The following is a 14734-nucleotide window of genomic DNA, read 5'->3' on the forward strand; positions in this document are numbered from 1 at the left end:
CTAGAGCCCACAGGCCACAACTGCTGAGCCCGCGTGCCACAACTACTGAAGCCCGTGCACCTAGAGCCTGTGCTCCTCAACAAGAGAAGCCACCGCAATGAGAAGCCCACGCACCACAACAAAGAGTAGCCCCTGCTCGCCACAGCTAGAGAAAGCCCGCGTACAGCAACGAAGACCCAACGCAGCCAAAAGTAAATAAATAAATTTATTTAAAAATATATATATTAAAAATAAAAATTCATTTAAAAAAAAAGGAACTTGAGTTGGGGAAGGGAAAGTAAAAGCAGAAGTAAAAATATAGTTGCAGCCTCATTTTCCAACACAGTGTTGGCGAGAAAGAAAGTCCGAGTGCCGACTTCCCTCCTGTTGATGTAAGTGGGCAAAGTGATAAGAAGGTGAACTTGGGAATCAGGAAGTCATAAAACTTCAAGTTAAAGAAATTAAAAGGCATCAAACATTTGGAGGTCCATACAGAAAAGGTTAAAAAAACAAAAATGTACCTTTCAGTAACCCCAAGCTCTTTAAACATCTGATTGAAAGTTTTGAAAAATCCTGAAGATTTGGAAACCAACTGTACACTTATCCATTACTAGGAATTTAGAATTGCCAAAAGTAAAGTGCTATTGATAGTATATTTACTTTATATGTAATTATTTCATATGTTATTTGGTGACTGAAAATATGAGGACTTTCATTAACATGTTTGCCACCTGAGTTCTACTCATCTTTTTTTGTCTAAAAGCCTTAAGGTTTTCAACCATGGATTTTTCCTGTCATGGAGTTTTTTTAAGATAAAAATCTGTCATATAGCAGGCATTTTCCTCTAAGAAAACTTTCTGATGTTAGAGTCACACCTTATTCAGAAGAGTGTTAATGTAAGCTCTCTGAGAAGAAGACTTTTAAATTCCATCCTCACATTCAGACACACTGAACTTTGAATGATCTGCATCGATGCTTGCATAAACCGTTACTGTCCAGAGTTGGATATGCGCTCTCTGTCTAAATATTCCACCGATTCTAGAAGTAGCCCGAGTTGCACTCTATAATTTTGTATTTCAAACACCAGAAAGTGGCATTGTGGAATATAACTTCAAAACAGTAATATAAAAACAAGAACATAAAGTACAAGAAAGTATCTTTTATTCTTGTGCCATGTTTTTAAGTTTGACATAGGTTTCACTGTTGTGATAAAAGTATACATCTTATATGAAATCCTACTTAGAAATATTAGTCATTAATTTGTAATTTAACAAATCTATTATGGAAACAAAAATGTGTAAACCTTCTTTAAGAAGATTTTTGGAACTTTCAGTTTGAAAGAGAATCATACATGAAAACAAGGATAACTCTTACAGTAGTTTAATCCATACTTTATATTAAACCTAATGCCTAACAATTATGAGTGTCTATTACTTTGAGGTATTATGCTTTGACATTAATTTCTGTATCTAACACCGAAGTGCTATAATATCATTTAGTAACCTCCATTGAATTCTGTAAGAATTGTAATCTCACAATTTTTATTCAATTTGTTTTTAAAATTATACAAGGCACATTAAATCTAATTGAGAACAATTGACAAGTAACAGATTAGTGCCAAATAAATTTGTCATCATTAAGCTATACTTTTTTCACTTTGGCAGGACTAATATTGCTGCTTTAGGACTTTCAGATATTTCAAAAAATTTGTTACAGCATGAAGTAAATTAAAATGTCTCAAGTCTGTTTCTGATCTACCCATGATTCTATCAGGTTCTTCTACACTCAACATTCCAATTCATTGTAGCATTTTCTGTATTTCTACTTCAAACAGCATGACTCACTAAGGTTTTGAGAAAAAATAAAACTTCCCCAAGAAGTCCTGCAATGGCAGGTAAATCTAAATGTCTTACCTTTGCTCTGCTTTCATAGAGCAAGTGAACAAAATCGCCTTCTCTGCTGGCTCTAAGACCACCAGCAATGTCTTTTTATGTGATTTGTGCAAATCACATCAGAGAAGGGTGGCTAATTTCTGTTGGAAACCTATTAAATTCAAAGTCCACAGAGAAATTCCAGCATCTTATTTGAATACAACTTTTTATTTGTGTGCTTATTTTGTGTGCTTGTTTTTTAAGGGATAAAAATAATGGTACAAAGTCAAGCTTCCTAGAAAATTTTAAATTTAGTTTTGCCAAACTTGCTGGAATTTTTTTTTCCTGAACAATGACACATTGTAATATGTTTTGCTGATATTTCCCTGAAGTCAGCATTTTTCTTAGATATAATTGTTTATTTAAAGATTTATAGTAGTTGTGCAAAGAATAGCCAAACATTTTTGCCTAGAAGGGTAAATAGAATTTCAAATATTTATACTATTATATACGAATAGTCCTCGATGTCCTTTCTGAAATGCTTTGTGTGTGCTTAAATAGAGTGCCAAAAAAGTCAATCATGTAAAAATTGTTTAATATTTACCAACTTAGTACAGAGCAGTTTGCATTTTACTTTTCACTACATTCACATTTAGCATTAAGACAAGAGTGGGTCAAGTTTGGCTTGTGCAGTTGAAGGTTCACTCAGTAGAGTAATCACAACATGGTCATCCCGGCCTTGCCATAACATCTCTCCTTCGAAGTCAACCAGTCCATGCTTCCTGGCACGCAGGAGAATGCCCACCACTTTATCTGAAATACGAATGTATCTGTCAAAGAGATCTCCAAAAGTAACCTGGATCTTGCCGTCCCGTCTGTGGTGAGCCATCGTTCGGATGATGAAGCACATGTCCATGATTTCTCTGTAGATGTGCTCCTCGGCTCTCTTGGCCCTTTCGGCAGTTTTGGTTCCTTCCTTGGGACGGCCGTAGCCTTCATCTCCTTTGTGCAGGCAGGTGGACATGGCCAACTCATAATCAAACTCTTCACTGAAAGGATTGAGCTTCTGAGATTGTCTGTGTTCATCAGCCCAGTGTTGCCATCTTTCTGTCAGGTTGCCCACTTGGCTGTATTTTTGCTGGGCTTTGCAGTTGAGTTTCTCTGTGACTCTATTTGCCCGAAAAGAGAGAGAGAGGATGAAGAATCAAAATATTGATATTTTAACACCCAAGTGTTGCTTTCTGTCTGTACTTCTTGTACATATGCATCTTAATGGAACTATAATTGTTTCATTATGAAAGAAATATGAACAATTCAAAAAAGTAAGAGATAAAAGAAGAAAAATCATATACAAGGCCACCATTGTTCTTAGTTTGAGGTATCTCCTTCTAGATTATTTTCTCTCTAAATAACAGTAATGTTTTAAGCTCTGTAAAATAATCATATTAAACTATTTCAAGAAAAAGGCTTCCTTACACAAATGTAATGCAAATATGTGTTTTTTTTTTTTTTTAAAGAAGATGTTGGGGGTAAGAGTTTATTTATTTTTGCTGTGTTGGGTCTTTGTTTCTGTGCGAGGGCTTTCTCTAGTTGTGGCAAGCAGGGGCCACTCTTCATCGCGGTGCGCGGGCCTCTCACTGTTGCGGTCTCTCTTGTTGCGGAGCACAGGCTCCAGACGCGCAGGCTCAGTAGTTGTGGTTCACGGGCCTAGTTGCTCCGCGGCATGTGGGATCCTCCCAGACCAGGGCTCGAACCCGTGTCCCCTGCATTAGCAGGCAGATTCTCAACCACTGCGCCACCAGGGAAGCCCCAAATATGTGTATCTTAAAGTTGCATATTAGTAACATTTAGAACTGGACTTGAATGAGTGTATTAAGGGAATACACTTTACACGGGACATCAAGAAACAGTTATTTGCCCAAAATAAGCCTTGTATCGGCACACATACTCTGTAATATTTACTCATGTATAGATTTTTATATATGGATTTTTTTTTTTTTTGGGCCCCCTGCACAGCATGCGGATCTTCTTTCCCCGACTTGGGATGGAGCCCGTGCCCCCTGCAGTGGAAGTGCGGAGTCTTAAGCACTGGACTGCCAGGGAAGTCCCTATACATGGATCTTTAATGAAGCATATCTATACTAGTATCTGTGATGTACCACAAATTTTGAAAAATCAAGCTGTATATATAGGAAACACCAGCGAGCAGTAGTAACATTTATTGAACACAGTGTGCTGGCATTCTTCTAAACACTTTCTACTAGTATTTCCACAACCATTTCATGAGATAGGTACTGTTAATCTCACTTCCCAGATGAGGAAACTGAGGCCAGAGGGGTTAAGTAACTTTGCTTAAAGTCACAAAGCTGTTAAGTGATGGGTCTGTGACTTGTACCAAAGTTAATCCGGCTCCAGAGCCTGTGTATAACTTCTGTGAAATGCTGCCCTAACCCAGCGGAAGAGGCAGGATTCAAACCCAGACTGTCTTAGGCAGAGTCAGTGCTCTTCCCTCTGTGTGATGATGCCACTCAGCCTGCCAAGACAGTGTCTAATATGTGGATGAGCTGTGTCTCAAATGTGTGTGTCTGCCCTTGCAGTTTGGAATGCATTTCTTACTAAAACAAAACAAAAACCAGCATTGGAAAGTGTAGACCAATAATGTCATGAGGGTGCAGATCTAATTTTAAAATGGCAAAATTTGTCTTTAACAGACTTTTCCTGTCATTTCTGTATCTCCAATCTCCTAGACCTTTTTTCGAGGTCTCTTTGCCTTCATGAGTAAAGCATGAACTCTTGGACTGCCTAAAAGTCAGAAATTTGTATTCCTCATCTGTACAAGTGCCTCACCCATCCTTCTCCCCAGCTCCGAGTGGCTTCATGTGTGGAAGCGTTGGAAGTGGGAGATGTAGAGCAGGGTTGGATTTGCTTATGGCAATGGCATGCCCGAACTCAGCGGCCCCTGCTATCTGAACTCTCACAATTTGCTGTTCAAAACCCAGGAACGGGTCAGATGTGAGTCTTCCTCGCTATCCAGACTCACTTCCTGCAGTCTGGTCATTCAGATGCAGGAGGCTAACTCTGGGTAGAGAGGCAAGCATACTTGCCTGAGCATTGTTTTCTTCGAAGAGGAAGGCCATCCACTAGATGGCGACCTTTCACTAATTCCCGTGGTTTGTGTCCTACACTTGCTGCATTGTTTCACTGTTGCAGTAGAATTCAAACTAGGAGTACATTGCTGAATATAACACTGCTCTTCTTTGTAATGACATGGACAAAAGTATATGACAAAGTTAATTGGGAAAAAGCAGCATACAAAAACTGTTTACACAATTATCACAACTTAAAAAAATCATACATGTATGGAAAAGTGCTAGGAGCTACACTGCCCTGAAGTGGAATGCATTTCCCTCAACCCTGCTGGTCCTCGTCTTCATCTGCATCTCCATAGACTGTCCCTGTTCAGCTGCTCAGATTATGGGCTGCTTGATCTCATGACCAAAGGAGAGGAAACACCTAGTGCCCTTGGAATGATGGCAATCCATGGCAGACATAGTCTTCAAAAACAAGCCCAAGGCTGGAACATCTTGCTGGAGAAGCGACTTGAAACATCTCAGAAGAAAGTGAAAAGAATAGCACGATTTATTAACTCATACTTTTTGTCTCCTGAGCACCACCTGTGGTTCTGTCCTATAGTATAAAACATAATACATCCTCCCTTTAAGGAGCTTCTGGGCACTTTGACATTCCTTCCATCCTCTAGTAAAGTACTTATGACAACTGCTGTGTGCCAGACAGTCTTTTAGGTACTCATTGAATATTCAATAATGAAAAAAGAATGACGAATAACCACTAAAAGACATTCATGAAAATCATCAGAGTGAACCAAATTTGAGTATATATGGTACAATTCTAACCATGTAAAATGTGTACACACCAGGCTGAAGAAATCAAGAGCATGTGCACAATTGAAAATAATTATGTTGGTATCTAGGTGACAGTTGATTTTTTTTTTCTTTTTCAAAATTCTCTTTCATGCTGGTATTATAGTTGACCCTTGAACAACACAGGCTTGAACTGCACGGGTCCACTTATACATGGATTTTTTTTTTTTATAGTAAATACTACAGTACTACAGGATCCTCATCTTGTTGTTCAAGGGAACAATGGTGGGGGAGGGGTTCTGATCTTTCAAGCACTTGAAAATCCGAGTATAACTCTACACTTACACTGTATCCATGGTTCCACCTCCATAGAGTCAACCAACCATGGATTGTGTAATAGTGTTGCAAGCATTTATTTGAAAAATCTGCTTATAAGTGGACCCACACAGTTCAACCCCATGTTGTTTTGCATCAACTGTATTGATTTTAAAATTTACAAGAAGCAGAAAAATATTCAAATTATCATCCAGAGGTAATTTGTTTAAACTGTATGTTATATGGGTCTCTCATTCATTGATGTAGTATTTTTTCTTCTAATTTTAATTAGGAACTTAAATTCCCTGAGTGTTGACACTCTATGTCATTTGGGATAAGGGTTAGGGTTGGTGAGGTAATAACTCTTTGAAGAAGAGAAACATCTAAAAAAGCACCTACTAAATCTTAATTTCCATTTGTTTCATGGTCAAACTGTAATTTCCAGTAATAAGAGAAAAGGAAAGCAAAAGAATTGATCCTATTAGCAAGAATTAGAAAATAGACAAGGTTGTTTTAAAGAAGTACTAGAAGAAAATATATCTTAATGAGTATTTAATTTTCACTATCTTATAAACGTTCTATATTGTCTTAGTATTTCCAGTTTTTAAAAAGTATGGAAGTTTCAGGTTTAAATCAGGATTAGAAAGTCTTATACCTTGAGTATCCTCCTGATCAATGAGTGTAAGACTTAATATATCAGCTTATCCTGTTTTTCTAAATTTCAAGTAAAAATGTGAATAATAGTTTAGATTGAGCTTTAGAAAGACAATCTCTTACACATTTACAGAAGCAAAGCGATATTCAAAGACTAGCACCACATCCATACCTTAGGCTAGAACACTTCTCTGTCAGTAAACTGAAGAACTTCTGCCACCCTTTCCAACTTCTCAGGGAAGTTCTGGGGAGAATCTGCTCCTCTGTCCACTGGTTTGCTTGCCCTTCACCACAGGAAGTATAGCCAATTTGGTTAATGGGAGATTGATATCTACAGGGTCACACTTTTCAGAAGCAGGGTGACTGAATTCAAAACTGTGCTCTCCTTTCTGTTATCAGCCAGGTTTGGGAGCCAAGCCTGTGCTTCTCCTTGCAGATTGGCAACTGTCCTCAGAGTCCATGGAAAGGGTTCCAAGCTCGAGAATTGGGGGCAAATATTAGAAAGCCACACTTTCCCCTTCATTTCTAGCAAATATCTTCAATATAGTTGTACCAAAACACTACAGTTTGGGAGTTATTGGGATTCCACTAATTAAGCTGATGCTTTGATCTCCATTTGATTTCTTGAGTCCACTCTGTCCTCAGAGAATCAGTCTAACACAGTGGTTAAGAATGCAAGCCCCGGCATCAGCCTTCCCAGTGTCATCACTTACTAGCTCTATGACTTGTATACAGTTCCCTTTTCTATAAAACGCTCAGCCATTAGTATTTTTGCTAAACAGAACTTGGAGGAGAGAATGGATGAGTGATTGTCATTTCAATATTGCATCATTACTGTATGGGAGATAAAATTTCCTTTGTCTAAAGGAGATGGACCAAACAAGTCACATAGCTATACAATCAAAAGACTGAATATTTAAAAAATAAAGCATAAAATAGAAATCATTTTCATGGTAAAGCCCCAGGTAGTAAAACTCTACTGGTGAAGAATATTTCTACTTTCTACCAAACCTGCCTTGTCTCTGTTATCCATAGAACATCTTAACCACCAAGAAAACTTTTTTTCTACTTAAATATTCGTGACACATAATTTTCTCCCTGTTAGTGGATATGGGGAAAGAACGGTGCTTAGAATTAAAAATAAATGAACAAAACCCCCTTTCCCATAGGCCTCCTCAATAATGCCACATTCATTTTTCAAGCAGTATGTGAGAGTCCCATCAGGTAAAAAGTCCCATTGGGCTTCTGCTGAAGCTTCCTGAGCATAGCTAGGATTACTGCTGACATTCAGAGCTGCTGTTGCTGTGTACAACATTCTGGTACCCTACGTATTCTAAGACTAAGGGAAAGGAACCAAAGAAGGAAGGAAGGGATTTCATTCCCATTCTCCTCCCCAAACCCTGAGAGCCAATCTCCTAGCATCTCATAGTGTTGGGATCACCAGGGCTGGCACCTTGCATTATAATGAGTACAACTTATTAAGTAGCTTTCCCGGGTCCGTTGCTTTACATAATTAATACCAAAATAACTCTATGGATTATCACATCTATTTTTTTTAGATGAGTACAGAGAAATTTAGGATTTGCCAGAGTGACCATGATTCAAATCTGTCTCTCATTCAAAGGTATCTCTCTATCACACTAAGAAGGTGTCCATGTACATGTCTGTTTGGGGGAACCAACAGAAGGGTCCGGTATGGAAGTTCTCACTTCCAGGTGAGACAATTTAGAGTAGTGGTCAAGAGGATGGGCTCTGGATCCAGAGTGCCTGGGTTCAAACCCCATGGGCTGTACAATCTTATACAAATTCGCTAATACTTCGTCTTATGTTCCCATCTATCCAATGAGGATAATGACTGTGCCTACCCCATGAGAATGAGGATTAAATGAATAAATACTTAGAAGAGTGCCAAAGAAGAGTACATGCGTTGGAGATTGGTCCCAACTGTCACCTCCCTACCTCTGGCCAATTCAAAACATGCTGACAGTAAGATCGTCATTGTGCCACCCTTAGTCTTTATTCCGTTGGGTTTATTCGGTTCTATTGTTTTGTTTTGTAGCACACGCCCCCCTCCAAATTCACAAGGCCAAAACTTAGACTATGGTTCCATATGGTCTGGTAGAATAGTGATTTCTGATTATGAATTCCTATGTGAATGTAAATAGAGCACAAATCTAGATCTCTGAGTGCATCCTCAAGGTGCTGCATGAGAAGTAGCATCATGTCTGGTTTCAAAGCATTACATTTAGAGACAGGCATACTCATCTCAGGTCACTAACTTGCTGAGTGAAATTTCCCTCTGAGCTTCAGTGCTCTCATCCCTAAAACGGGATATTACCTACCTCATTGTGAGAGTTCTAAGGACAAAGCACGTAAGATACCCACAGCACACACTAGATGCACGCGGAATTATGATTACCTACGTTTGCCATTTCATTTTGCTTGAAAGCTTTCAATATAATAGTGCTAATTCTTTCAAAACATCTTTAAAGTCACAAACTGACAGCTTTTTGTCAAATAAGGTAACCAGTTTTGTTCTTTACTTTCTGATTATATCATAAAAGTTGAAAAACACACCTACACATCTAACCGTTCCCAGAAGGAGTCGGTTTATAATTATTCTCCACATCTGAGACTTTTCCTATATTCTGACATCCTGTGGTTGTTGAATGAGAAATCCTGACTTTCTGTTACGTGGAGGCAGCTACTGTCTTGAAACAAAACATGCGTTTCTTGTCAGACTAAAGTATCAGTTTGAGTCAGTGTGTGTGTGTGTGTGTGTGTGTGTGTGTGTGTGTGTGTGTGCGCGCGCGTGCGTGCATTTAGTTGTTTTCGGATTGTGATATTTTAATTACCTAGCTTTTATAGCATTTCTATCTTTGTTTATAAGCAGAACAAAATTTTCTGAAGGTTTGAAAAATTGCTAAATAATAAAATCTATATGAGGAGTAATAACCTTCATATAGTGAGCTTATGTGCAGGCACTGTGCTAAATTCTCCTCTCCTCCCAATACCACAGAATTTATTCCAAAAGGTTACTGTTGCCATTGTTTTACAAAGGAGGAAATGGGTTTAGAAGAATAAGCCGTTTTTTTGTGTGGTGAGAACATTTAAGAGATATTCTCTTAGCAACTTTCAAGTGCATAATACAGTATTGTTAACTATAGTCAGGGCAGAGCTGGAATCTGAACTTGGGTCTGTCTGACTTCAGAGCCTGCTTTGACGTCAGACAGCAGCTTCCCACCTGTATACAGGCTCACAGAAATCCGTGTTCCAGGGGCACTATTTGGGTAGATGTGTCTCTTGAAAATATTGTAGACTGATTTTGGACAAGGGAAAGGTTTCTCCACTCAGTCTACCAGTAAATACTTGTCTCTGCAGAAAAATAAGCCAATTTGTTACTCATTATAGAATTGACTTAAAAATTTTTCCCAAAGCAGATACCCCTCTCCGGTGGCTTCAGATTTGTTGTGGCTAAACCTGGAGTGTTCAAAAAGAGAAAGGAGAAACCAAATAGTGCAGGCCCTTGGCCCAAAGGTCCATAGCTGAGCTTGGTCCTGCCCTCCTAGCCCAGGGGCGTGCCTTTCCCCAGACCTCGCTGCCTGCCCGAGCTGTGAGATTCTCACTCTGACTTTGGTGGTCCTTCCCTGCTCTCTGGGATTCCCGCAGCTGCCTGGGGCTCAGGAGCGGGATAAGGAGTTGGGAGATGCATTCACTTACTGGAAGGGCAAGGGGCGTTTGATTCTGGCAGTGGCCACCCGCTCTCCATCCAGCTCCAGCCTCCCCTCCGTCTCCCCTCCGTAGCCGCTGTCCTCTGTGTCTACGCTGCTGCTCCTGCACTTGGGCCCTTCCTGTTCCTCCTGTCCCATCTCTTTCCAGCCTTCGATGAGCTCAGATACCAGGCTGGCACATTTTCTCCTCCGCGTCGGGGAGCCATGGCCGCAGAGGATTCTGTCCATTTCGCTCTCTGGCTGCCCAGCTTCAGGCGTGTCCCCATCCTTCTCGTATCTGTGGCTGAGGTGGCCCACATCCCCTCCTCTCTCGTAAGCCTTGCTGACCACTGTTTTGGTCACCTCTTTCCTTCTGATCTGAGACACCTCGGTGGCTTCCTCTGAGCTTGGTCCATCTCCGTGTTCCTCTGGCTTTGGGGAGGAAGACTTTGGGGCCCTCTGAGCTTTCCGGTGGGTGGTGGGATGGATCACTGGTCCAGAAGCTTGGGGTGGGTTCTGGGTCCCTCCTGGCATCCAGCCTGTGGGCTCCTGGGCCTGCCTGATGCTGTTCTCATGGGCCCACTGCTGCCAACCTCGGGCCAAGCTGATAACCAGGGTGGCTGTGCGTACCTTCCGGAGGGCACTCTTGGCTGGCCCCTCCTCCCTTTCCTTTTCCCCCGGAGCCATGCTACCTTTCTCTTCTCTGCTGCTAGCCTGGGCACTGGCTAAAATGAGTGGGGGCCGGTGGAGGGCCTGGGATTTAAATAGAAGTGGGACGTGGGGTGGGAAGAGAATTTGGTCACGGTGGAAACTATGTTAAGCACTTCTTGCCAAGATGCAGTGCCTTCCCTGTGATGGTGTGCTTTTTTTAAACCCTGACAGCTCCAGTTTCATCAGAGCAGAGGGACATCTCTGTTGGTAAAAGACAGTGATAGGATCACGCCCTTTCTTTTCCAAGTGCCAGAGTGGAAATTACTAGATCCGATCATGTGCTCAGCCTTAGGTTTTTCCTGACCTTAAAATATGGTCCTACCATTTATAGGAGCATAAAATACATGCACAAGTTGTGCTGGGAACATTATAGGCTTGTTTCCATTGAAACCTCAACAGCTTTCAATATAGCTCTTAGTTAGTCCCCATTTTATAGCTGAATACAGTGACACGTAACTTCCTACAGCGAATAATATCTGAGACTCAAACCCAGATGTGCCTCTTTTCACTCCACTCATCAAGGGTCCTAAGTTGCCTTTTTCTTTTTGTCTTCAGCTCTATTCGATACAGACTTTAGAAGTCACCTCATCCAAGCTCCATTTACCAGATGAGAAAATTGAGGCCCAGATAAGGGGGGAGACAAGGGCCTGGTGTTTTAGTCCCACGTTTGAATTATTTTATAGACAAATCCTATTAATACACAAGACGATAGTCAAAATTTTGGTCCAATTATTTTTTAAAAAAATCTTTAAATTGAGACCTACACACACACTGAACTTCAGAGATTATTACAACAAATCTTTTCAAATGTTTTGTTAAAGCAGACTATTTAAAGACAAAATAAGTGAATGCTATCCGAAGCAACCCCTACCCGAACTTTTGTTTTGAATAACACAACCTTCCTTAGCAGAACTTCAAGTTCATGCAGAAAAACCATTTTTTCAATTCTCAGAACAAAGACCTGAAATATAGTTTTTAAAAAAGGACTGGATAGATAGGGCACTTGGACAGGAAAATAACCATCTATTAAGTGTCCTAAACCAGGTAAAAATGCTCAGGGCTCAACACTGAGTAATAAAGTAAGACAAATAGAATTTTTCCTTCATACAACAGTTCTATAGATTTTTTAACTGTATACTTTCCTCCAATCTTGACATGTAGTTAACCACACTGATTGAAAACTGCTGTCTAAGACTATAAAAAGGTAAGAACTTTAATTACTTCTGATTGTGAGACAAATTTATTTAAAAAAATATGTTGATGTCGGTTTTCCATCCTGTAGGTCATTTACCTCCCAGGATTAAGACAATTGGGGAGACGATTTACTACTCTATCTAGAAATCTGTCAGATGTGTTTTTAGAGTTCAACAGCATCTGAAAATGTTAACTGTGGTCCGACAATGCAGAGACAAAATCCCTCTTGATTAAGAGGAAATTGGATCACAAGAAAAGAAAACTATGACAAAGATTTCAATCTGAGTCTGAAATTTCTGGCATTCTTTCTTAGAATGTAGACACACTGCAGACTGTTTGGTTCCTATTAGATTCCCTTCAGCTACTTGGAATGCCTTGGGAAGGAATGGGGTTCCTCAGAGATGCCCATGAACTCAACCCAGGACCAGGCTAATTTATAACTCCCCAAGGGACTTTTCTGCTTCCCTGCCCACACCTGTTCCACATTCAATTCTTATAGGGAGAGAATGGAAACAGCAAAATGTTAACTAGTCTTTCACATATTAACAGGCATTGCAGTCAGCTGCCTGGGCTTAGGGCTATCAGCAGATAGTCTTGGCAAAAACAGGCAGCTACTAAAAGAATCTGGTCATTCCTTCTGAGATTTTGCTTCCACAGCAACTGTGGTCCTTCACTCATGCTTCTTCAGAAGCGAGTGTGAAATCCTTTTCCTCCTCGTGTCAGCTTTGGGCATTCCTTCCCTAAAGAAAGGTCTGTATACTACCTACTGTGCATCTTATAAGGAATATCTTCTTTCTCAACCTCGATCTAGAGTCTTAAGAGTTCAGCATTCTTCTGCTTTAATAGAAGGTGTAAAAGAAATGAAAATAGGGGCTTCCCTGGTGGCGCAGTGGTTGAGAGTCCACCTGCCGATGCAGGGGACGCGGGTTCGTGCCCCGGTCCGGGAAGATCCCACATGCCGCGGAACGGCTGGACCTGTGAGCCATGGCCGCTGAGCCTGCGCATCCGGAGCCCATGGTCCGCAACGGGAGAGGCCCGCGTACCACAAAAAAAAAAAGAAAATAAAGTCTCAAAGAAAGATATAGTGAACTAAGTAGTTTACAATGTGAGTTCCCTGTGAGACGATGAGATTAGAAACTGTAGGTGAAAATGCAGACCTGATTAATGAAGTATTTACCACCTAAGAAATTTGTCATAAGTGTGGAAGTATTTTGTAAAAAATACTAGTTATTATTTGATCATATGGGCAATACTAAGGAAGGGAGGAAGTTATATTTATGCAATTCTCTGCATGATACACTTAGAAGCCAGATGGAGCCAGCTCTCATCACCAGCTATATAATCTTACTAAAGAGACTTTAGAAACCGACGTTTGCTCAAGGCTTATATGAAACAATAATTTCATTGATCCTTTCTACATAAATAAGTACGTTTTTTACTTGTTCATTCACAGAAAAGTGGGAATGAAAAGACTTTAATGGGCAGCAACAAATGGCTTTTGATTTCAAATGAATTTACTTAACTCACTGCTAATGGAATGAATACAGTGGGTGAGGCCTGATGGTAGACAGTGTCGGGGAGAGTGTAAAGCTGAACAAAGCAGAAACTACTCTCAACGTCTTCCCATCTAGCCAGGAGAGGACATGCATACAACTGCCCTTAATAGTTTGGGGAGAACTACACTAGAAATAGAAATAAAGCTTTATGGGCTCATTGAGCACAGGTGACTGATTTTATTGGAAGGACTTCACAGCAGGGGTGGTCCTTTATCTGATCCTTAAAAGGTTAAACTCTACCAGGTGGAGAAAGGGCGCTCTAATCTGAAGAAACGCGGTGAACAAAGATAAGGCATGAAGATGCACGGTACACCCAGAGACCTAATGGCCCCGCGTGGAGATCACAACCTCAGATGCCTCCAGGATCATGCAGGTCATTTAAACCCATGAGGTGAGTTGGGTTGGGGCACAACATGGGGTGGTGAGGACTGTGGGCAACTGGCGAAGCAATGTCACAAGAGAAGTAAGAGATCTGGATTTTTACATGAACTCTCCCGGTTCTTTAAGTGGTGACAGTTAATACACACACACACACACACACACACGCTCACACAGAGTAGTACTGGGTGAACCTACACAGTTCTCGGACCAGATTCTGTGGACCCCCAGTTTATAAGCTTTAGAGAAGAGCATACAGTGTTTATGGGGTAAGAACAAGGGGCCCGGGAGCAGTAGGACAGGCCTTTGAAGAAGTCAGTTGGAGCGATATTACGAAGAACGCCTTGCTAAGGAATCAGTGTTTTATCAAATGGGACTCACTTGCATCACTAAAAAATTTTAAACTTCAATGTGTTATCAAATTTGCGTCACCAAACGATCAAATCAAAAACCAGTGAAGTGGGGTTTGGATTTGAAAAAGATAG

The 14734-nt window shown here is 40.6% G+C and overlaps 1 protein-coding gene across 1 annotated transcript; it reads right to left on the reverse strand.

The window, feature by feature from the left end:
* Window positions 1–2508: 2508 nt before the first annotated feature.
* Window positions 2509–11152, reverse strand: ABRA (actin binding Rho activating protein). The gene is made up of 2 exons (XM_004282957.3): window positions 10421–11152; window positions 2509–3028 (listed from the first exon to the last, which is right to left on the reverse strand). Exons 1-2 carry the CDS (start codon window positions 11095–11097, stop codon window positions 2509–2511), a joined length of 1197 nt encoding a protein of 398 aa, XP_004283005.1. The 5' UTR covers window positions 11098–11152.
* Window positions 11153–14734: the final 3582 nt, after the last annotated feature.

This window comes from Orcinus orca, chromosome 17 (genome assembly GCF_937001465.1).
Source record: "Orcinus orca chromosome 17, mOrcOrc1.1, whole genome shotgun sequence".
NCBI classification, from domain to species: Eukaryota; Metazoa; Chordata; class Mammalia; order Artiodactyla; family Delphinidae; genus Orcinus; species Orcinus orca.

Bases quoted from the DNA above. Each gene is read 5' to 3' on its own strand.
- ABRA (XM_004282957.3), bottom strand. From the start codon at position 11,097: ATGGCTCCGGGGGAAAAGGAAAGGGAGGAGGGGCCAGCCAAGAGTGCC. The intron at 3,029-10,420 runs GTAAGTGAATGC...TCTCTCTTTTCG, and splicing joins AAACGCCCCTTGCCCTTCCA to GGCAAATAGAGTCACAGAGA.